Genomic DNA, 24,697 nt, shown 5'->3' on the forward strand with positions numbered 1-24,697 from the left:
ATTATTGAATACGTGCTTGTTAAAATTGATGAATTTATATTCCCAATTGATTTTGTTGTTCTAGACATGGAAAAGGATAATGACGTGCCTTTAATATTAGGAAGACCCTTTTTAGGAACTGCTAGAACTATCATAGATGTTGGCATAGGTAAATTGATACTTCGTGTAAGTGATGACACGATTACTCTCCAAGCTCATGATTCTGCTAAAATATCTAGTAATTGAGATGATAGTTTAAGTTCGGTTAATTTAAATAATATTACAACTCAAACTTCTTTGCAGGAATCCATACCAAAAAATGGAGCGACTCATGAAGAACGAAGGCTTCAGATCGATGAACTAGATGAATGGTGAACACATGTCAAGGAGAAGCCAAAAGCACACGAAAAATTAAAGTAGCACCACGATGAGTGAAAGGATGTAACAAAGCAAATTAAAGTTGGGGATAAAGTATTGTTAGATAAAGAGGACACCCGATCTGATACTTTAGAGCACAATACAGATGGAGCAACTCCCTTCACGGTAATGAACATCTTCTCACATGGTACAGTCGAGGTAACACGTACTAAATTCGAAACTTTTAAAGTAAGAATACTCGACTCAGACCTTATTTTGATAAAATTGATAGCAGAAGTGAGGAGTTTCAACTCCTCAGTCCACCGTAATCATGCGAATGAGAGGTAAGTCTAGCTTAGACTCTAAATAAGCGCTCCTCGGGAGGCAACCTGAGTACTAACACCACTAACTAGTTTATTTTAGCTATTTTTAATTTTTTTTGCAGGTACAGTGTCTCACACGGTCTGGACACACGGACGTGTCCTTGGCCGTGTAGAAACAGGGCTAAAAATTCCCCAAGTATCGAGCCACACGGCCATTAATTCGATCCACACAGGCGTGCGACACGGCCGTGTAGAGCACACGGCCTAGACACATGGGCGTGTCCTAGACCGTGTGAAAACTAGAGCTAATTTTTCAAATTTTAATTAAGTCAGGGAGCCACACGGGTAAGGCACACGGCAGTGTGTTCAGACACACGGGCGTGTGGTAGACCACACGCGCGTGAGAGAAGCGAAGAACCTGGTACACAGCGTGCGACGCGACCATGTGCACCACATGGCTTGACCACATGGGCGTGTCCCCAGGCCGTGTGACGATTACACATTCAAATTTCGCGATAAACATGGGTTGGACGTGAGCCACACGGGCTTGTGACATGGCCGTGTGGTCCAACACGGGGCTCATACAACCGTGCCCCTTTTTAACCCCCCAGATGTCTCCTCAGGGAATTTCTAATATGATCCATATGAGGAAGATAGAGTGACGCTGTGGATTCGACCCCCCTCAGTACCGACTCGTTCAATCTGATGACCAGGATGAGCCAGAGGACATTACTGATGATGTCCCTCCCCCTCACGAGGATCCACCACAGCCTCCACCATCGAGTCACCACCATGCTCCTTCTACTGCCAACTTTCGAGGAGTTTACTGATTTCCGTCAGTACTATGCTCAGAGGTTCGACAGTCTTGATGCGAGGTTCGATAGTATCGACGAGACTTTGCGGCAGATTCGCGAGCACCTCCATATCGCTCCTCCAGCGCCACCGGCTCACGACACCGATGATGAGGACCTTTGAGTCCATTTATTTATTTTATTTTTATTTTTCTTTTTCTTTTTAATTTTATCTTTCTTTTTAATTATTTTTGAAGACTTATGTTTTTATATTTTGAACTATGTTTATCCTAATGGTTATTATCGAGTAAGCCTTAATTCTCTTCTACATGTTTATTTTCTTATTAGTAACTCAGAATCATGCCCTTCATTGGTCATACCTACAAATCCAGCCTTCGCTATTCCAAGGATTTCATTCAAAAATTCAGGGAAGTTTCGCTTCTTTCCCTCTCTTTTGATATTATGCTTATATGATTATTATATATCTTTGTACATTGAGGACAATGTACATTTTAAGTGTGGGGAGGTTATTTATGAGATTATCAGAAATCCCTAAATTTTTATCTTGTTCTCAAATAATTTTCTCATATCATTATTAGAGTAAATTCTTATTGATTTATGATTTTTATTGATATGTTTTTGAAGTAAATCATAGGTAATTGTGCATTGATTGTTTAAACTTTAAAGACATTAGATAATCAAGCATGATAAGTTGACTTTTGAGAATTAAAATTGCTAGGTTATTTCCCTAAATTGAAGTATTATCTTGAAGTTTTGAATTTACAGGATTGACATCAAATTCCCATATATTTCGTGCGATTTTGAGCCCTTTAGAGCATATATCTTTCTTGCTCACTAATTTTATTGGTTATGAGTGAGTCAACATTGATTTGTTATTCTAGAACTTACTTCAATTATACATGTCAAGACCACACCTTTGATTTGATATACGAAAATGATAAAGGCACTTAGGTTTTAACCCATTTACCCCATAAAAGCCTACCCACATAATTGACCCCTAGTGAACCCCTTTGGACCTTAACTTTTATTTCTTGATTTTACCCTTAATAATAACCCACAACTTAACCCTTTTTGATTCGTTAAGAATTACTCCCTTTTCATTGACTCTTTTTTACCGAGATTTGATTTAATTAGTTACCTAACTTTGTTCTTTCATTCCAGTTGCAGAATTATTTCTTATTATGTATTTTCCATCATTGTACTTGTTCTTAGTCTTAAAAAAACGTATAGTTACAATTAGTTATTGTTATAAAGAGCTTGGTTAAGTAAATTTATTATATTGAGAAAAAGCTCTCATCATTTGCTTTAGATAGTCAAATTCTGGCACTTTCTTGTAATTTAGCAATTTGCTTCATCCTTCTAAATTTGGTAATTTATTAAATTAATCTCGATTCTAACCCTCTTTTGCAGCCTTTATCCACACTTTTAACCCAAACCCTATTACAACCCTGCTTAAAACCTTTTTATTTGTGTATCATCTCATTCAATATGGTGGAGATTTGATTTTCATGCAAGCTTATGGTAATAACTTTTCATGTTTGACTATTGAGTGCTGGATTATTAAACTTAAACATTTTGAGTGATTTGAGTGAATCTTTAGTGAGAATATCAACCCTTGTCAATTTGGAATTAAAAGATAATTACTTAGATAAATGGGGAGGCCTATAATTTTATGATTAAAATGATCAACTTTGACTATTTGAAACCTTAATGTTCTTTTAGTTAATTTTTCAATGTATGATTACTTGTGAATTATTTTGAAACATTATTGATGAGAATTATAAGTTGAGAAGAATTTATTTTGATTGTGAGTTGAGGATTTTGCTTGAGGATAAGCAAATGCTTAAGTGTGGGGATATTTGATAAACCGTAATTTATACATATTTTTACCCCATGCTTGGCATATTTATGAATAATTTCTCATTGGTTTTAGTGAATTCGATGCTCCTAATCTTTTAATTTCATGTTTTATACTCAGGAGAGCTTCGGATAGCAAAATGAGCGAGAAACGGGCCAAAAAGGGGCAAATTGAGTAAATCAGTGTTCTACATGGCCTAGGCACTTCCACACGGGTGATCCACACGTCTGTGCGTGACACACAGGTAGACCACATGCCTGTGTGTCATGGCTGTGTCGACTAAGAACCAACTCAATATTGCACACGGTCTGAGGACCTTCACACGGGCATGGCACACGACCGTGTCTCTACCGAGCCTAAGCCTAGTCCTATTCAGTTGGGGGTTCTGAAGCATTTTAAAGCCTATATAAACACCCTAGAGGAGGATTAAGAGGGATACACAGAGTTGGAGGCAGAAAATACTCGCGATTAGCCATCGGAACCTCCTCGGAGCTAGGATTTACATCAAGACTGAAGATTTCCATCCTAGAAGTTCTTGGGTTTTCTTTATGTTTTGTTGTCTTCCAAACTTTAAGATGTTTTCCATTATTATTATGAACTAAACTCCCTAAATACCTAAGGGAGATGAACCCTATAACAAATCCTATTATGCTTTGATTTATATGATAAATACTTGTTCTTATTCTTAATTATGAGTTTTAATTCTTGCTTTAATATTTCAGGATATTAATCCAGGTTTTTGATGTGCTTATTTAGTGGAGCAAAAGTCCCTGTTTAAGAGTAGATTTTTCATAATTAAGTGGAGTTGAATGCACTCCTAGAGATAGGACGACATAAATCTGCCAGATTAGAGTCAAATCTAATAATGGAATCCATAGATCGAGTTAATGAGACAATAAAAGTTTTAATTAGAAAGAGATTTCAATTAATCAACCTAGAGTCAGTTGTTCTTAGTCTCGAGAGAGATATTAACATAAATTAGGGATTTCTACGGAATAAGTTAAGTGAATAAATCGTCTAAGTCAAGGGTAATAAGTGAGTCTAGGTGGATTCTTTCTTGGGTATTGTCTTCTCAATTGGTTTTCCTAAAGTATTTTCCAACTTTCGCCTCTGTTGTGATCTTAGATAAATTAGAAAATCAGTTTAGTTTAAAAACACCCTTAAATTCTTAGGCTAGGTAATAAAAAGAGAGTAACTACTAGTACTTTTAGTCCTCGTGAATACGATATTCCGATCTTACCATAACTATACTACTGTTTGATAGGTGCGCTTGCCTTAAATCAAATTATTAGCTAGTTTTGCGACCATCATATGTAATTTTTATATTCAATGGATTCATAATAACTAATCAATTTAATTTCATTTTCAAACTTCAATTATTTAATTAATTAAATAATAATTCAAAAGCCTTAAAGTAATTCTCAAGTCATTTCTATACTAAAAAACATTCATTTGTGAATGTGACTCATTTCTCTAATTTCATCATTTCTATTCATTTCTGTTAATTTGGTTCTACTTGAAATTCATTTCTGATTTCAATAAGCTAGCAGAGGGATCAATTGGACATATGTAATTAGGGCTCAAATAATTTATAATTAAGTTTTAATTTTTTTCTTATTAACTATAAACTTATTTAGTTGCGAAACCATTCCATTATAATATCATAATTGAGTTCTCCCTAATTATATACCCTTATGAAAGCTACTTAATCAGTGCTCGTCTAATGACCTTGTGATCAACATGTTTCCCTTATAAGATATTCTTAATCTCTTTGAAATAAATCCATTCTCCCAATATGATCTTATTTATCTCTTGGTAACCATTACATCTTCCTTCATTAAAAACCAATTACTATCAAATAGTAATTAAGTCATTTATCACAAAGACAAACAACCCATGACCACTTTTAATTTTCATCTATCATGTAATGCCGATGAGAGGATATAATTTACCTATTAGTTGGACTACGAATTCCACTATTGTGAATGATGCAACATACAACAAAAGTCTACACCCAACACACTAGCTTTCAATTTCTTATCTTTTTACTTAAACTTTTACTTGTATCAAAGTATACAAGTCATACATACATCATCAATCATCCACTTAAGATTAAAGTATGCCACACTTTGAATGTTATAAGTGAATAAGATCTAGGATTTATTCTACTTGGGTCCTGTCTGATGTACTGTCAGTCCAATCAATCACATCTATGTCTATATCTTCTAGGAGTCATTCACTTTTATGCTCAAGAAAAAGCATCTCCCCAATTAGACTTGACAGATGACAAATTAGTCTTTCAATCAGTTTACTCAGAAAATTGATTAGACTAAGTACATGTGTAGGTTCATCTACTAATACAAGTTGTCTTTCCGTATTACTATCTGACCACATAATACCGCTTGGTATTAGTTAAACGATAGATAACCAGTGAGTCAATATTTGTTTCCATTTTCCTTTGCTTACAAAACATCGAGGACAATATACAAAGGGTATCCATGTAATTAATGAATATTATTATTAAACCAATTTATTCAAAAAGATAAAAATGTAAATAAATGAAAATACTACAGTTAAGGCATCAGATCCAATACTATTAATAGTATCAGATAAAGTTACATGTATAGTTGGTATGTCATAGGATTTGTTATACAAAGTTACTTAGTTCAGTCACATCTTACTTTGGTTAGTTCAGTCACATCTTACTTTGGTTATGTTCCGTAAGTGTTGGGCACCATTACTTTGGTTTATACCGATAAGTGTTGAGCGCATATTACTTCGGATGTATTGATGCGCGCTGGGTGCAAATATATTTAATGTCAGTTGTATATTACTTCGATAGTTCTCTAGAGCACTAGGCGCCCGCGAGAACATACCAATGAGCCCTGTGTGCATTTTATATTGGTGTGATGGTGGATTAATTTGCATATCCAGTCTTGAATCCGTGTTCGGTTAATAGGGATGATAATACCAGTATGAAATGTTAAATAATATAAAAATGATATGTGTTATGACTATGAAAATGGTAAAATACTATTTGATAATTGACATTAATTATGAAAACTTGAATAGCATGTGAAAGACCATGCGAGATTATGGGAAAAGAGTCCTAAGAGCATAACAATATGTACTATACGAAACATGCATCAAATCACGACGATCTTAAGAAATCATTAAATAACAATATTGTGATGTAGTAATTATACCATATATTGTTTATAATTGTTTTAGTAGCTTGATATTTGTTTATCACATAGAAGAATTGTTGTCATATTATATAAGCACAACTGAGATTTTTTGGCAGCGTGTGAATTGTTTGTTTCAATGTGCAGGTGGCGACTAGGTTTGGACTGATTGAGAGAGTTAACAGCATCCAGGTCTCACATCTCGACTAAGCTAAATCTTTGTAAAGTTCCATTATGTTTGTGAGCTATAATGGCATGTACCTAGGTATTTGGGGCCTTATAAGGTCATTTAAATTAAATGAATTGTTAACTGATAATTAAGTGTTATATGGTTTCATATAGGAATGAGTTGGCATCCTTATAGAGTGGAGTAAATTTGCATTTTGGCAATATTTTCCAATTGGTCTCAAGACAATAAGGCTATTGTGTCAAGACAACACAAACAAAAAAGCCTTTCCAAACATTTTTACAGAATGGTCTTGAGACACGTTGAACAATAGCTACTAAGTCTCGATACAAGAACCCGTTTGTCTCGAGACACCTAAACAACAAACCAAAAAGTCCAAAACAAAGGAGTTAAGTCTCGAGACATGAACACAACAAAGTTAGGGGTTTGAAAATAGGGGAAGCCTATCTTGAGACATCGTTCTCTATGTCTCGAGACACGGTTCTCTATGTCTCGAAACACAACATTGAAATTTGATATTTGGATTTGGATTTGAGTCCTAGCTCTAAATTTGACCTTACATAACTCCGTAAAATGATGAAATTGAATCCTAAACATTATGAATGGATGTCTGAATATGATTGGTGTTAAATTGAATTTATTTGTATTTATGAACTAAATTTTGTGATATTGTAATGAGATAGACTAAGTTGCTTTGGTAATGTAATTTGGCATTGCACATTCGAATGCGAAGACCAGGTAGGGTGTAGAGTGTTACAACAAGAATACTCGACTAAGCATATGACATTTTTCTACTCTTTTCGTGTTAAAGACATGTCCCTCGAGAAAATATTTAACACTAAAGGCTTTAAAACAAAAAGTATTTTTATGATTGACCAACTACTACACCTATTGACCTAAGAGTGCTAAGTTAAAACCCCTCAAGTCAAGAAAACCCAATCCTCCCACCCCCTTCAACTAACACAAGTGGTTATAAGCTAACATCGACCATCCGCATCCTTCCTTCCCTCTCGCCAACCAAAATTGTCTAATGGCTTCTAGTACACCATCAAGAATAAATAGAGATAGCATGCAACACCCCTAACCCGTAACCGTCGCTGGAATAGGTTAAGAGGCATTGCCGAACTTGTAACTTAATTCAGAACAAATAGTCCTCATATTTCAGTCAATATCATTCATTCACATTCCATATGTATTCAAATCAAGCATATAAAGCTTTAATCATACATTCGGGACTAAATCTGTAATATATAAACATTTCAAGAACTTAGAAAATTTTCAACATTTCAAGGGGCACACGCCCGTGTGAACAGGCAGTGTACCTCACACGGTTACCAAACACGCCCGTGTCATAGACTGCGTGAAAATAGAGTGTACATACTGACTTGTACCACACGGCCGGAGACATGCCCGTGTGCCTTCGTCGTGGTCGAAACTAACTTGGGTCACATGGCTGACCACATGCCCATGTGTCTAGCCCATATACACTTTGAAATGGTCGCACACGCCCATGTATCAAGACTGTGTGCCTCGCACGGCCACCAGACACGCCCGTGTGTCTAGGCCATGTCAAAACTGTAGGGTATACTGCCTTAATTGAAAAGGGTACCCTAGGGGACACACGACCATATAGCATGACCGTGTCGCACATGGCTGAGACACACGCCCGTGTCTCTGCCTGTGTGGACAAAATAGGCCATTCACAAGACCATTTTGCCACCCAATTTGGGTCATCCCTACAAGCATCAAAACAAGCATATATCATGTCTCAAAGACATTCAAAAACATACCAAATCATGTGCTAATTGAACCATAATATCATCATTCATTCTCATATACAAATCCAATTTAGACATACCAATTCAATATACTAACTTCATATCAAAAGCATATTATTCATACATCATATTAATCCATTTCAATTTATAGCATTTCTAATCATTTCAACTTCCCAAAATCAATCATAAAACTTACCAAAATTGACCATTTCATTTGGCCATTCATAAACGCATTAAAACATATTATTTTTGAACACAAAGCATATACCAAAATTCATTCATAATCAAGCCATATTACATTGCTAGATATACACATCTCAAAACATACCACATTAGTCCTAGCCTATACATGCCATACTTTGTTATATATATATATGTTCAAAAGGTACCAAAATAACATTTGATAGTGTGGTGATGATCCTCGACGATCACTGAGCTTCCAGTAGCTTCGATATCTAAAATAAAAACAATGCAAACACACACAAAGTAAGCTTTCAAAAGCTTAGTAAGCCATATACAAATAAACTTATCATTTTAAGCATATAAGCATCATAAAATACATATACTCCATAGTCAAATACTATCACAAACCTCATAGTTCATATACATTTCATATATTTCTAATTCATTTGCAGATATGGTATATTTTCTCATCTTTGAATTACATATCATCACTTGCACATATACTTCCTTCACATTAACAAATGTTGAACACATTTCAACGTACCTAATTAGTTATTCATTCATTCAATCACATATTTCTCGAAATGCCCGTTGAACCGTATGGAATCAAATAGGATAAGCGGATAGCTCAGAAAGCTCGTACAATGCCAACGTCCCAGACGTGGTCTTACATGTAATCAAATATCAATGCCACTGTCCCAGACAGGGTCTTACACGAAATCAAATGCGATGCCGATGTCCCCAACATGGTCTTACACTTAAATCTCAAATCGATGCCAACGTCCCAGACGTGGTCTTACAAGAAAACACATATTGAAATCCTATGTCATGACATATGTATCTAACAATTCCTATAGTTCGTACGGGACTTTTCGGACGTCGTCATATTATCGAAACTTTCTCGGATTTCTCATATTCAACTCAAAATAGCCATTCATCATTATTCATTAACACATAAGCAATAACAATTCAATTCAAACACATTTATTTGCATATCAACTTACCTAGTACGAGAATTAAAGGAAATGAACGGCTATTCAACTACTTTCAATTTCCCCCGATCTAATTCTGTTTTCTTTGGTTCTTAATCTATACACATTAAAATTTAACTCTTTTATGCACCAAATCATTCAATTCAATCGATTTACACATATTTAGGGCATTTTACAAATTAGCCCTCATATTTTCACATTTTAATACTTTAGTCCCTAATTCATAAAATCACAAAATACACATAATTTCCTTATACACATACTTAGCCGAATATTCATGTAGTTCATATAAGCCCACATATTTCATTTATTTTACATTTTAGTCCCTCCAAATATAATTTTCACAATTTAGCCCAAATTACTCAAATTCATCAAAAATTCAAATACAAAACATATTAATTTAACATATGACTTTCATTTTTCATCAATTAACATCACAAAGCTCACAAAATCAACAATGACATAACTCAAAATCATCATTGTAGAAAGCCCAATTTGCCCGGGGCCTATAAGCAACCTAAAACAAAACCAACCTAAACTATATTTTTCTCTTATTTTTCTCTCAACCTTCGGCTATATGGATGATTATAACACCAAATTTACCATATTAGCCTTACTGTCCAACTATGTCCACGGATTAATTCAATGGTATAATTGCATCATAAGGACCCCACATATATAAAGACAAATCAATTCGACACTTTAACAAATATTACACATCTTTTGCATTTTCTGCGATTAGGTCCTTTTATCCAATTAAACACATAATCGATAAAATTTTCGTACGAAACTTTCACACATATCAAATATCATGCTGTAAACACGAAAAATGATATTAAAATATTTTTCTGACTCAGATTTGTGGTCTCGAATCCACTGTTCCTACTAGGGTTTAAATCGGGTTGTTACATAGCATAAGTGGGAATCGACTGAAAAATTGCCTTGATAAATACCTATTTACCCCCATACAATAGAACCTGCTTGAACCAACTCTAAATACAAGTAGAGATCTTTTCAAGGACTGGAAAGCTGATGTTTTATTCCTACCCACCAACAAGGGAAGCCTTAAATTCACCTCCGAGAAATCAAGCACATGCATCACCAATGAATTGGCTATTATTCCCCTATCCTTTAGTCTAGTATTCAGGGTAAAATAGACCGTAGACTTTTCTACATTAACCTTTTAGCCTCAAGCATTCTCAAATAGTAACGAGATTTCCATTAAAGCATCCACCTCTTCCATTCTAGTTTAAACAAAGAGTAAACAATTGTCCATGAAAAATAGATGATTAACCTAAGGGCTATTCTGACTAACTCAAATACCCCTAATTCATTTTTCACTTTGGGCCTTAATCAAAATTGTAGAAAAGGCCTCCATGCAAAGAAAAAATAAATAGGTAGACAAGGAAACCCTTATTGCAAGCCTCACTTAAGATAAAAGGTCTTTAAAATCAAATCGATATATTTAACCACATAAGAGATAAAAGTCACACACACATAATAAGTTCAATCCACCTTTGATAAAAGCCCATTTGATATATAACCTATGCCAGGAAGTTCCATTCCACACGGTTATAATCCTAGCTCATATCCAATTTAACCGCAAAACCCTTATTAGGGTCATTTGTAGAGCACTGAAGATAATGCATCAACTCTTGAGCACTAAAACATTATCATGTATCATATGACTCGGCACAAATACACTCTAATTTTGGCTAATGCAATGAGGAAGGACCACTTTTAATTGGCTAGAAAGCACATTAGAAACAATCTTATAGATAACCCTACAAAGACTAATCGGTCAAAAGTGTGACATATTTACAGGATCTTTCCTTTTCGGGATCAAAATAATAATTGTATTATTCAATAAACCCATCCCAACCAAACCATTCAACAAGCCCAGGAAAAGATCAACCACATAACAACTAATAAGATCCTAAAAAAATTTGAAAGAATAAACCTAGAAAACCATTAATACCTAGAGCCTTAGAAGAATCCATATACTTACCTTAGTTGTAAAGGGAGTACATAGCACATCATTCATGGACTACGTAATAGAAGGCTTAATTGCCATGAGCATCTTCAAGCTCTCCCCTGGCCAAGATGACCGAAAAAGATTGACAAATTAGTCTAGTGCTACTCGTTTAACCCCCTCTGTCCCTTCAACCCGAATCCTATCATTAGCCACAAGGTAAGTAATCAAATTCTTCCACCTTTACCTTGATTCTCTCACATGGAAAATTTCTCTTATTAAATTAAAACATTGATTACTATCCCACTCCTCTATCAACTCCTTACAAGCCGATTCACTAGCCCAACATGCCTCATATCTAAACCGTACCCTCAGATCACCTCCACCTGTCCACTAGCCGAATCTAAATACGAAACTCTTTTATTTAGTAGTTATCTCTTATCAATTAATTAATTAAGAGATAAGGTAATCATTTAAGGTTATCCCTTAATTATTTTAACTTAATTAGTGATAATATAAAATTTTTATTATTTATATCTTAATTAAATAGGGAAAAATAATTATGACACAAATATAATGTTATCATTTTCACCATGTGGTTTATTCTTTACCTATGATAACTTCAGCTTGACACATGGTGCTTTGTAATTAGTTTGAAAATTCCTCATTTATATAAATATATATTTAATATTAAATACAATCAATACATCCCATCAGAAATAAACTAGTTTTTTTAACCATCTCTTAAACTTTAATGAAAAAATATATATTTAAATAATATAATCAATGATAACACTTTTATGTAATTTGAATATTTTATAAGATTTTTAAAATTTTAATAATTTTTTAATTCTATAATTATTTTTTTATATTTTTGAATTTTTTATTTATAATGTTTTTTTTTAATTTTTAGAATTAGGATAAAATGTATAAATATTGAGGTTAAATTTGTTGTATGTTTAAAATTGGAACTAAATTAACAAAATATATAAACATTGAGAGCTAAAGTTATTATTATACCAACATTCCATTTGGTAAACAAAGATATTTTAACTATAAATTATAATTGATTTAATAAGAGTGACTAAAAAAATGGATGATCAAAACATAAATGCCTAAAACTTGAGTGACTATTAGGATAATTTATAAATAAAAAAGATATTTTTTCCTAAAAAGGTAAGTTATTTTCAATTAATGGAAAATATTTCCAAATAATTTTATTTATTTATTTTAATATTATATTATCTTATAAAACTTTAGAATTTTTATTTAGAATAAAGTGAAATATTTAAGAATTAACGATAAAAATAGCATATATATATATATATTAAAATCTAAAAACAATCTAATTAAATTTGAAGTAATACTAAAATTTCAATATTTATTTTTTCAACTTAATTTATCAAACAACAGTGTTAGAATCAGAGGTTAGAGCGGTCCTATTTAAGGTAAATGGAATTGTATTGAAACTTATTTATACAAACCAAAAAGGAATAATGAATGTAAGAAGAAAACGAATAATTTTCTCAAAATAAATAAACTGCATGGATTTTACGTGTCACAAAATAAACCATTCACAATCGTTGTTTTTTGCTTAACTTTCGCGTCTGAATCTTTTAAGAAATCATTAACAATGGATCCCTTCCATTTTCTGTCTGTTTGTTTCTGGTTAATCCGGGTAACTTCATTTCCTTCTTCTTCTTCTTCTTTTATGAAATGAAATTTGTCAATTAGTTTTCTGTTAATCTATGATTCAATCAAATAATTAAGCGGCAAACCGTTCGTTTATATTTTTTTATCTGGAAATGAAGTTCTTAGAATTTTGAAATTGCATGGGATTCGAGTTGAATGAATTTATTTTAACGTTTACTGAGATCACAAGCTTAGTTTCTTCATTTAATCTCATCTTTTTGTTTTTGCTTTGTTTTATTGCAGAAACAAGCGACATTGAAATCGATTTGGCTTACCTGAGCTTCCTTTCCCGTAAGCTTTCATTTACATTTTTTTTAGAATTTAATTTAATTTGATTTTCTTTTATTTTACTTTGTACAACCTTTTGCAATTAAATGCAGGATTAACAGATTTTCTAGATGATAATTTGTGTCCTTATCTCAAAATATAGTTATGATTATTGATTCTTCTGAAAAAGAAGTGAACTTCCAAAATATTAGGGGGAAAGAAAAAGTTAAATTTTGATTAAATTATGGTAATGTTATGCTAAAATTGTTTATCTACTAGTCGGAAAACAATGGGATTGAGAAATAGAGATGCTTCTATTTATGAATTTGGATTGGATTTATGCAGTTTGAATTTCATTCAAGGTAAAGAAGTCTGTCTATGTGCTCTTAGCAGATGAATGATCATAGAAACATTTGTTTTCTGATTAAAATTGCTTTATTTTTTATAGAGCATGTAATTTGCAGGGCTGAGATATGGTCGTAGGGGATAGAATTCTACTTTCCATGTAATTGAAGTCTGGATGAAGTTAGCCCTAAAAAGGAGCTCTTGCATGAAATTAAATTTAGTGGGGGTGTTAAAGAGCTACCCCCATATTTTTATTTGAAATTGTCGATTCATTCTGATATGATTAATTATTGATGATGTGTTTGCTAAACATATGGTTCAAGTTTTCATATTAGCTTCTTCTCTTTTTTTTTTCTCAAGAATTGGATGGATTAGGAAGTGATTTGTTGTGATTTTTTTTTCTTTTTTTACCTGCCTCTTACATGGTTTCCATTTTCTTGGTTACAGACACCTTGCCAGATCCCTTCCCATTTTTCTCATAAGCGGAATGTACAAGCAGAAGAGATATATTGTTTAGATTCTTCCTTATCCTCTTTAAAGTCATTTGTCAGTAATGGAAAGTTCTAAGCCTGATCCAAATGCAGCACAAGTAGAGCCTATAATAGATAATGCAGCTTTAGCTTCATCAGTTGTTATTGATCAAACTGAGATAGATCTACAGAGTAGAATGATGGAAGGTTCTAGGTCTGGAAGAATATATGAGAGTTCAGATGAAAATCTATCTAAAAATACTGGTGTTGAAGATTCTGAAAATGACCATATAGCACCAGCCAGTGAGCTTTCTTCACCCCCTATAGATGTCACCACGGTTGCTATTGAAGGTACACATGGTGTTTCTGATGGTCAGAAACTTCAACAAGCTGTTGTCGATGGTGACAATGACATGATTTTGCCTTCTGCTTCCTCCAATAATTCTGCTGATGGATCCATAAAAGATACTTTGGATGGGCAACAGAGTCAAGGTAATGGTTCTCTTGGAAGTTTTCCCAAGGTCAATGACTCTGAGGTAGAAGATGCTAAAAAGGGCGATCATCTAGTCCAAGTCCGTAATCTTGTTTTGCCTCGTAAACGGATTATCACTTCTAGTTTTGAATCCCCAAAATCTGGTACTTCAACACTGACAAAAGAAGGTGATTTAAATAAAGTTCATATTGATACAGCTGCAACTTTTGAATCTGTTAAAGAAGCAGGTTCCAAGTTTGGAGGAATTGTTAGATGGAAATCCAATAGAACACAAACTGTTGAGGTATATTAATTAGACATATTTATAGTGGTATTTATGTTAAAAGAAATTCTATGTTGTTGCAATATGTTTTTGTCTTGTTCATGTCTGCTAAATGTAATTTTTTTTGGCTGGGCAATAGAGAAGCAAGCTTGCAGTCCAGGACCTTGAGAAACTACAGGAGGATATGGTTGTGTATAAGAATCGGTTAGTGGATGCTGAAGAGGCAAAAATGCAAGTATTACAAGAGCTGGACAGCACAAATAGACAAATAAATGAACTAAAGCTAAGCCTGGAGAAAGCACAAAATGAAGAGAATCAGGCAAGACAAGACTCTGTACTCGCTATGCTCAGAGCGGAGGAGATGGAACAAGGGATTGGTGATGAGGCTAGTGTTGCAGCAAAGCAACAGCTTGAGGTTGCTAAAGCTAGGCATGCTGCTGCTGTTGTGGAGCTGGAATCTGTTAACGAAGAGTTGGAAACATTAAGAAAGGGATATGCTTCTATGGTGACTGAGCGAGATATAGCCATTAAGGAAGCTGAAGAGGCCAAATCTTCTTCAAAAGAGGTTGAGAGGACAGTGGAAGGAATGACTATAGATATGATGGCCACAAAGGAGTCTTTAGAGTCTGCACAGGCTACCCATGTGGGGGCTGAAGAGAAAGGAATTGTAGCGGCCATGGCCAGAGACCAAGATACTCACTATTGGGAGAAGGAACTAAAACAGGCTGAAGAGGAGCTCCAGAGACTCAATCAGCAAATCCAATCAGAAAAAGACATGAAACCAAAGCTAGACATTGCTTCAGCACTGCTACTTGATTTGAAAGCTGAATTAGCTGCTTATATGGAATCTAAGTCCAAGTTGGAAAATAATGGATACCTCAGCGATGCGTCACAGACACCAGAGAATAGAACTCACACTGATATACCAGCTGCGGTTGCTTCAGCAAAGAAGGAACTTGAAGAGGTGAAGCTCAAAATAGAAAAAGCAACTACAGAAGTGGATTCTTTGAAGGTGATTGCTGTTTCATTGGAATCAGAGCTTGAAAAGGAAAAGTCTGCTCTTGCCTCCATGAAGCAAAGAGAAAGCATGAAAGAAAAAGAGGCCAGAGATAAAATGGTGGAGCTAACCAAACTACTGCAGCAGGCAGCACAAGAGGCTGATGAGGCCAAGTCGGTTGTTGAAATGGCTAATCAAGAGCTAAGCAAATTAAAGGAAGAGGCTGAGCAAGCAAAGGCTGGAGCAGGTACCTTGGAGAGTAGATTACTTGCAGTTGAAAAGGAGATAGCGGCAGTTAAGGCTTCAAAGGAGTCAGCTTTAGTTGCTATCGAAACATTGCAAGACATCAATAATGTGGATTCATCAGATAGTGTAGTTCTTTCCTTAGAAGAGTACTATGACCTTAGAAAACGTGCATATGAGGTAGAGGAACAGGCCAGCATGATCGCGGCAGCTACCGTTTCTCAAATCGAGGAAGCTAAGCAATCCCAGTCAAGAAGCTTGGTAAAGCTGGAAGAAGTAAATCGAGAGATGGCTGAAAGAAAGAAAGCACTAGAAATAGCTTTGGAGAAGGCTGAGAAGGCCAAGGAAGGGAAGTTAGGTGTAGAACAGGAATTGAGACAATGGAGGGCTAAACATGAGAAGCGCCGAAAGGCTTCTGGATCAAGTCATGGAGGAAACCCTCCAAGGTCAAGTTTTGAGGGAAAGAGACAAAGTAATAAGGTTGAACCTGTAACCATGTCTCCTTCCAGCACTCTGGATACCTCCAAGGCAATCTATGGGCATAACAAAGAATCTGAATCATCCCCAGAGACAGTGGTTGTAAAGAAAAAGAAAAAGTCACTCTTCCCCAAGATTTTCATGTTCTTCTCCAGAAAAAAGGCAAGCTTTTCAAAAACCAAGTCCAAAACCTAGTAAACTTCTTGGGTATTGTGATTTCACCTCTCTTCTTTTTCTTTTCTTGGTTGTTAAGGTGGCCATTAATGTTCATCAAAGGGTTTACTCTCAGTGTAAATTCTATTGATTCGTTGATGTATGATAAAGTTGAGGATATATTCTTGCTTACTGAGAAGGGTTGTATGGCTGGAGAATCTTAAGAATAAAGGTGGTTCTATTCTCTATTGGCTTTGATATAAACTGAAGTTCATTATGAATGAAAAACAACTTTGTCTTCTTTGCCTTATTCATAATCATGTTAATTTTAAGAAGTTAATAACCCATACATAGGGTAATTTGTGTATATGTATTGCTCGTTTATTTTTTCTGTTAACTATGTAAACATAAACCTGAAATAAATGATCCATCGTGTTAAAATTGTTATATTATATTCATTAATCTATTTTCGTGTTTATTACATATGTCATGTTTAAAAGTAATTGGTTTACAAGTTTTAACTCGATTGGTATTGATATTGTTGTTAGTATTCCATTTTTGTGAAAGCCCTGTTTGGATGCCATTGTTTACCAGCTTTAGGCCTTGAAATCATAAATCTTCTATTGCTTACAGCAGTTGAACAAAGAATAAATGGTAATAAAAATGGGGAAGTAGGAGTAATTTACATTTGCATCAAAGTATAAGCCAATGGCAAAAGTGAAGAAGACAGACCCGCATTTGGTTTTGAGGTTCAAGAAGTAGAGTTAGCAAGGGTTTGAATGATGGTCTTTTGCCATGGATTTGAAAGGTGCTCTACAAGGTTATCAATTGGACCTGCATGTGTCACATAAGCTTGCACAAAGATGCCTAGCATGGCTATCATCGCCAGTCTTCCTGCATTGGACACCTGGTTTCAGAACAAAATGAAAACACACACACACACACAATAATGATGGAGGAAATAGGCAAAGCAGACCATTTTTTATCTCTTTCAGCTTCCATTCATGAGCATTTTTAATATCTTTGGCCAGACCAAGTGGATTTAGCAGTGGACCTCCAGGGTAGCTGTTCACCATGAAAACAAAAAAGTCTCTTTAAGTTTGATTTCCATTTTTAGAGATTCAAGCAGCTAATGGGATATGATTGTCTAAGGATCCTCAAAAACATACCCAGGTTCTAAACCCTCCAGTGCAGCTTCCAATCCAAAGAAAGATCCTTCTTTGGCTTGAGAACCTGGATTAATGAAATCCATGTATCTTTTAGTTTCAGCAAACCTGTCCTCATCAACATCAAACCAAGCAATTAGTCTATATACAAAATGCATATTTTTTTACTAACTAGATAAGAAAATTGTGGCGTATATAGTATCTACCCCATTAAAAGAAACTGAACAACAATCAAAGTTCTTGTGCTGGCAAATTCAAATTTCACTGCACCAGCTTCATACCAAACTGGTAAATTGCTGATCCCTGTAACGCGTAGTAACTGCAAAATATAAAGTGAATAAGTTCCACCAAGCCCCAATAACAGTAATCCATGGAAGAATCACTTACATCAGTGAATAGAATTCCAGCAACTCCAGCCATGGCAAAGCGAGCATGGACCAACTCTGCCTGAACATACCATTTCAAGCTCTTGGGATCTTCTCCTAGGCCAAGAGGGTCAAACCCATAATCACCAGCCAAACTGGATTTACGAAACAACAAAAAGAAGGTCAAAAACTGAAACCAGTGTAAATTCTATTATTGTGTAGGGAACTTCATATGGAACACTTGCTCACGTTCCATCCAAATATGGCGGAGGGTCAAGTCCAGGGAGCCATGTTGGTCGCTGCTGAGCTTGAACTGCAACTTGTGCATAACGCTGAGGGGCAAAAGTAGACCAAAATGTGGTTGCTGAGCCCAACGAGGGTTTGTATATTTTGTTGTGAAATGTGGGTGAAGAAGAATAAGAACAAGGTTGAACAAGGAAGCCTCTTCCAACCGCAACCGCCATTGTTGTGTTGATTGTTTCCTTATTTTCCTCTTCTTTCTTCTTTTGTATTTCTTTTTATGTTTGCTTATCAGTAAATCTTATTGGAGGCATTTATGGCGTCCACGTCATCATTAAAAAATTATTACAGTTAAATATATAGAAAATGGCACCATATGTGGAAAACATGATAACACAGACCCACTCGCCCCTTCCTAGCCATTGGGTTTGGATATATGGATTATTGGACCTATTGAAAGATATCAACCAGCATAGCCATTCACTTTTGAACCCATAACTGCTACCTTTACAACTAAATAAAACTATAGTAACAACAATTAACTAGCAAAAGGGAGATCATTACAGTAGTAGTGTTGTCAGATACACATGCAAGCCAGCTTAATCTAACAAGGAAAATAACAATTGAGAAAAGAAAAATACAGTTGAGAAGCTCTACAAATGCAGCAGCGACTTCTTTGGTAAAATTCGGAAAATTACAAATTAGGGAAGAGTGGTAGTGGAACAAATAACTGCCTGCTTGAAATGCTGAACGAACGGACTTTTAGAGGGGTGGCAACAACTAGTGGGGTTTCATGAGAGTCAGTGACTGCAAACTTATCATGCACGAAACGATTGTCAACAATGTAGTCATCCGTAAGGACTCTAACAGCTCTTCAAACCCTCGTGAATATGGTAGCATGTGTGAGATCCGTTTTTCACCTGTTGGAAGTCCCATATTACACTAAACTTGCCTACCGTTCCGACTAGATGGTGCTCTTGCTTCCTGTTCTTGGTGACCTGTGTCATGCAGCAACACAAATGATTAGAAGTTTTCATTTGTGAAACGAAGAAAATGTTGGAAAGAACAACAACCTGAGACCTAAAAGGGGAGAGGAACTGTTGCAAGCACTATGTACGCTATCTATTAAGTGACAATGGAGTCTTTCCGTACTCTATAGTCCTTTCCACCCTCCTCAATCCTCATGCCATTCATCATCCTTTAGTAGTGGCACTCGATGAAACTTGAACTGAAAAAACTTGATTAAAGAACTTTTAAGGATAGAGATGGCATAAAAGGCATGTTGATTGTATGTTGCAGAGGTAATTAGATTTCCAGGGAATAAAGTGGCCTAGCCGCTTTAATATTGATATTTAACCAAGTTGGACAAAGGAATGCAACAAAATGAGAAGTGTGTAGACCTCAAAACCAAGTTCACAAATCAAGCGTGAGGAGAATCTTCAAAATCATGTTAATGATTCAGCATATTAGACAACTGAGGCAACAAATCCAAATATCATGTTTCCACCAGGGGACAATGAAATTGATGCAACATGTGCAATTGGAACACGCAAACTGGATCAGTTTTTAGATCCTTAACCTCGGAGTTCACATAAAATAACATACTGGATCAATGCTGCAAGTAACATATCAAAAAATAATGCAATCCGAAGGAACCAAAATTCAAAAGGATATCAAACAACTCCAGCTAGCTATTCAAAATTTAAAAAAACAAAAAAGACACTGTTAATATTCTGCCAAATAAGCACTTCCTTCAAGATTAGATGGCCAATTAGTAATACCTACATCATGTATATTAAATGCAGCTCAGCAGCTAAAAGCACAAGCAATAGGAAGTTAAAACCTGAATAAGAGTATATGCATGCTTACCCATGAAAGCTGAGCATTTTTGAACTTGTAATTGGCCCCTGCTAAATGTGAATCCAGGGGAGTTAGCTTCAACAAACGTGGAGCTCTATCCTGTTCCCCAAACACCCACTAAAACCTGTCTTTGTCTTTCCATCCTTGTTGCCAAAAAGGGTGCAAATAAGGATCAAATAGGTACCAGTTGATCCTAATACTTCCCATCAAACGTAACACAAACATGAGTCCTGGGAAACCCAAGGCCAGGAAAAGTTGTTCTTGCCTGTCTCATAGAATTGGTTGAATAAAACTGAATCTTCCCATTGAGAGATCCAACAACAGTAGAGCATTCCGAGGGCTTGCAAAGCATTGGAAGTTAGTCCCTCTTGGATGCTGATGATGCACTTATACCCAATAACTAGTAGCAAGATTCTGAACCATCCCATTTTGGTCTAGTGTATCCACCAGCAAATCCTATTGTCATAAAAATGCGGTTTCTGACGGGTTCCAATTGTGATCCCTTGCTATCATTTCTGATATACCTCATTGAAATATCAGCCCCATCTTTCCCGAACTTCCATTCAGTAACAATCTTTCTGGTCTCAATATCCAGCTGATAAAGCCCTGTTGTGCGAGGCTTCCGAATCCCCGATCTTAGAACTCATTAGAAGCACATTCATCTCAGCTTTCATAAGAAGCACCTTTTTTGACATCAAATGCACCAAATACAAAGAACTCTTTGGATTCCCATGATCGTAACTTACATAAACACCTTTGCCATGAATCCCATTTGCAAAATTCTTAACTTGGACACCAGAATCACCAACCAAGAAACTATGATCCAATACCCCCAAAGCCAAGCTTTGTATCCCTTCATATGCCACCTCCTCAGACTCCTCGAAGATCCTGATTTGCCGTCACTGGGTCGTAGATTGGGAAACTCTCAAGGAAGCATCCTCAGCATCTTCCCAGATAGAATCATCAGCTGCTTCAGGCATTTCCCAACCAGTAAAATTTGCCCCATAAACTTTAACCATGTTAGCATCATCAGACTCAAACCCATGTGTATTCTCAAACAAACAATCATTAAACTTTCTAACAAAGATTCTATAAACTTCATCACTAAAAAACTTCATTACCCAAACTCCCTTTGCTACGAAATCGACCAAGGTTCATCTCTAAAAGTTTTCGACTGCATTTCCACTTTAATTTTGTTACCAACCTTCAAAACGCACCAAGATTCCTTGTTTTCCTCCTCGTTACTCTCTTCTTCTCCATCCAGACCAATGATTTTCAAGAAGGGTAAGATGTGAGCTTCTCGAAAGTGATCCATTTGGCTTTAGGGGTGTTACTGCCAATGTGAAGGTAGAGATTTAAGCTTTTTTGGGTTATTCAATGGGCAATTTAACAGATTACAGGTTATTTTATCATTCCTGGTCCAAGCTAGTTCTAAGGTTCTTCTTGCAAGACATTGGCGGCAACATTATTAAGTCAGCTCGATTAGGCTAGTTCCTGAACAGCCATCCCCTCCAGTGTCCTTCATAATTTGCCTCACTCTTGCTACATCATCCCACATCCCTTTTGAAGCATAAAGATTTGACATCAAGACATAAAGGCCACCATTTCTGTGGTCCAAAAAATACAATTTCTTGGCTAAATATTCCCCAAGTTTGACCTCTTGGTGGATGCAACAACCATTGAGCAAAGCTCCCCACACTGCAGAATCTGGCCTGGATTCCATATTCCTGATGAATAACAATGCTTCCCCAAAGTAGCCACAACGGCTAAGCAGTGCAACCATGCTTGCACAGTGTTGAAGGCTTGGTGATATGCCAAATTCTTCTACCATCATCTGGAAGTATCTTCTTCCTTAATCAACGTTACCACCGTGGATGCAAGCAGCTAAAACACCCAAGAATGTGATTTTATCAGGCTTTAACCCTCTTTTTTGCAATTCAGTGTAGTGATTAAATGCTTTATTTTCGAATCCGCCTATACCATAACCTGTAATCATTGTATTCCATGTTGCCAAACATGGTTCTTTGATGCTCTTGAAGATTTGTTCAGCTAGCTCAATGGTTCCACACTTGACATACATGTGTATAAGAGCAGTACCAATAAAATCTTCCATTTCTAGATTATTCCTAAGGATAAAACCATGAAGCTTTTTACCAAACTGTAAATAACCCAATTGTGAACACCCAGATAGCATAGTAGCAATGGTGATGGCATCTGGTACATGTCCATACATCCTCATTTGACAAAATAACTCCTTGGCATCGCCAGTTCTTCCAGCCTGCACACAACTAGATATTATCGAGTTCCAACTGATTAATGGTTTTTCCTGCATCTCAGAGAACAAAGAGAATACAGCTTCTATATCATTGAACCTTGAATACATGCTTATTAGCCCATTTGCAACCAAACAATGTATGAAAAGACCAGTCTTTATTCCATAACCATGAAAAGCAAGTCCAATAGCAATGTTAGCAGGATTTTTAACCCCATGGAGAATGCTAACCATTGCAACTTCATCCAATTCCATATCGAGCATCTGACTCCGAGTAAAGCATGGTATTACCTTATCCATGTTCCCTTTCTCAGCATAGCTTGAGACAAGAGCAGTCAAGGAAACCAAATTTTCTTGAGACAATGACTTATGAAGCAATTCAGCAGATTCACTATCTCCACATTTCGCATATACACAAACTAAAGAAGCAATCACAGAAGCATTGTTTACAAAACCGACTTTAATAGCCAAACAATGAAGTGTTTCAGGGTCTGCATTAGCAGATAGAAGGCTCATAAGTGTTACAGAATTAGCTTCCAAAGCTTGCGCTCTCATTTTATTGAATAAAACCATCGCTTCATCAAACAAACCGTTTTGTCCATAAGCACCAATCATGGTATTCCAGGAAACTACACTTTTTTCTACCATTTCTTCAAACAAAATTTCTGCCCCTTCCAATTCCCCACATCTTGCATACATCGAAGTAAGCGCATTTTTCACCTTAGAGTCCTTATCTAACCCAGCTTTAACTCCAAATCCATGAATAGATTTCCCTTGAAACGCTAACTCAAGCGTCCCGCAAGAAGGAACCAAACCAACCAACGTCGTAGCTTCAGGCCTGAACCCCTCTCTGACCATTTCAATGAAAAGATTAAAAGCAAAAATATCATAACAATTTTTTGAATACCCGGAAATCAGGGCATTCCAAGCAACCACATCTCTGTCAGGCATTTCTTCAAACAAAAAGCGAGCATTTTCAATGCAACCCAATTTTACATACAAGTTAAGAAGACCAGTTTTAACGTACACAAGTTGAATAATGCCGGATTTAAATAAATGGGTATGTATTTGATTGGCTTCTATCTTAGATTTAAGTGAATTTGAAGCAAAGGAAGATGAAGCTGAGGCCTTGATGAGAAGAGAGAAAGTGAGATCAGATGGCTTTAAATTGGATTGTAGTAACTGACGAAAAATAAGTAAAGAAGATTTCAATGTTTTAGTTTGAAGCTGTGATTTTAGTAATGAATGGAAGAAACAGAGACCAAATGAATTACCCAAGCTCATACTTGGGACTTTTGCCGTTATCCTTGAAGTTTACTTTTGTTGTTGATGAAAGAAGGTGCATAACAAGACTTGTAAGGATCATTTCACTCCATATCAGGAGAAATTCTTTTTCTTTATTAACCGAGAAGATGTAACGAGGTAGGAGGTAGGGTGGCTAAAATTCGATTTAACTTTCAAATAATTTAAAAAAATTCGAATTTTAAATTAAATAAATTAAATTATTCAAGTTAATTTGAAATATTCTTTTAAATTTTGATTTTGAAATGTGTTTAATTTTTAAATTTGAATAAATAAAATATTAAATTATAATATTTTATATTTTTACCAAACTTTTTTACTCTTCTAAAGTTCAAAAATTTTTATTTTTCTCTTAAATTTTTACTTATCACTCTTTATTTATAAATATAAAATTATCAAAAAAAAATCCTAAACTTAACTAGTAATAATTTTATTTATATCTACTATTTATATTATTAAATTAATTT

The 24,697-nt window shown here is 35.4% G+C and overlaps 2 protein-coding genes and 2 pseudogenes across 2 annotated transcripts; 1 reads left to right on the forward strand and 3 right to left on the reverse strand.

Moving 5' to 3' along the window:
* Positions 1-13,193: 13,193 nt before the first annotated feature.
* On the forward strand, positions 13,194-17,472 carry LOC107917399 (protein WEAK CHLOROPLAST MOVEMENT UNDER BLUE LIGHT 1). Its single transcript, XM_016846754.2, has 4 exons — positions 13,194-13,304; positions 13,562-13,609; positions 14,378-15,176; positions 15,295-17,472. Exons 3-4 carry the CDS (start codon positions 14,484-14,486, stop codon positions 17,065-17,067), a joined length of 2,466 nt encoding a protein of 821 aa, XP_016702243.2. The 5' UTR covers positions 13,194-13,304; positions 13,562-13,609; positions 14,378-14,483; the 3' UTR covers positions 17,068-17,472.
* Positions 17,473-17,661: 189 nt separating this feature from the next.
* On the reverse strand, positions 17,662-19,150 carry LOC107918058 (photosystem I chlorophyll a/b-binding protein 5, chloroplastic). The gene is made up of 6 exons (XM_016847561.2): positions 18,806-19,150; positions 18,579-18,711; positions 18,398-18,510; positions 18,195-18,299; positions 18,002-18,090; positions 17,662-17,919 (listed from the first exon to the last, which is right to left on the reverse strand). The coding sequence occupies exons 1-6, from the start codon at positions 19,018-19,020 to the stop codon at positions 17,777-17,779; spliced, it is 798 nt and encodes a 265-aa protein (XP_016703050.1). The 5' UTR covers positions 19,021-19,150; the 3' UTR covers positions 17,662-17,776.
* Positions 19,151-19,310: 160 nt separating this feature from the next.
* LOC107917032 (protein CYPRO4-like) lies at positions 19,311-22,122 on the reverse strand (annotated as a pseudogene).
* LOC107918057 (pentatricopeptide repeat-containing protein At2g04860-like) lies at positions 19,311-24,334 on the reverse strand (annotated as a pseudogene).
* Between the last annotated feature and the right edge of the window lie 363 nt (positions 24,335-24,697).

This window comes from Gossypium hirsutum, chromosome A01, assembly GCF_007990345.1.
Source record: "Gossypium hirsutum isolate 1008001.06 chromosome A01, Gossypium_hirsutum_v2.1, whole genome shotgun sequence".
Taxonomy (NCBI): Eukaryota; Viridiplantae; Streptophyta; class Magnoliopsida; order Malvales; family Malvaceae; genus Gossypium; species Gossypium hirsutum.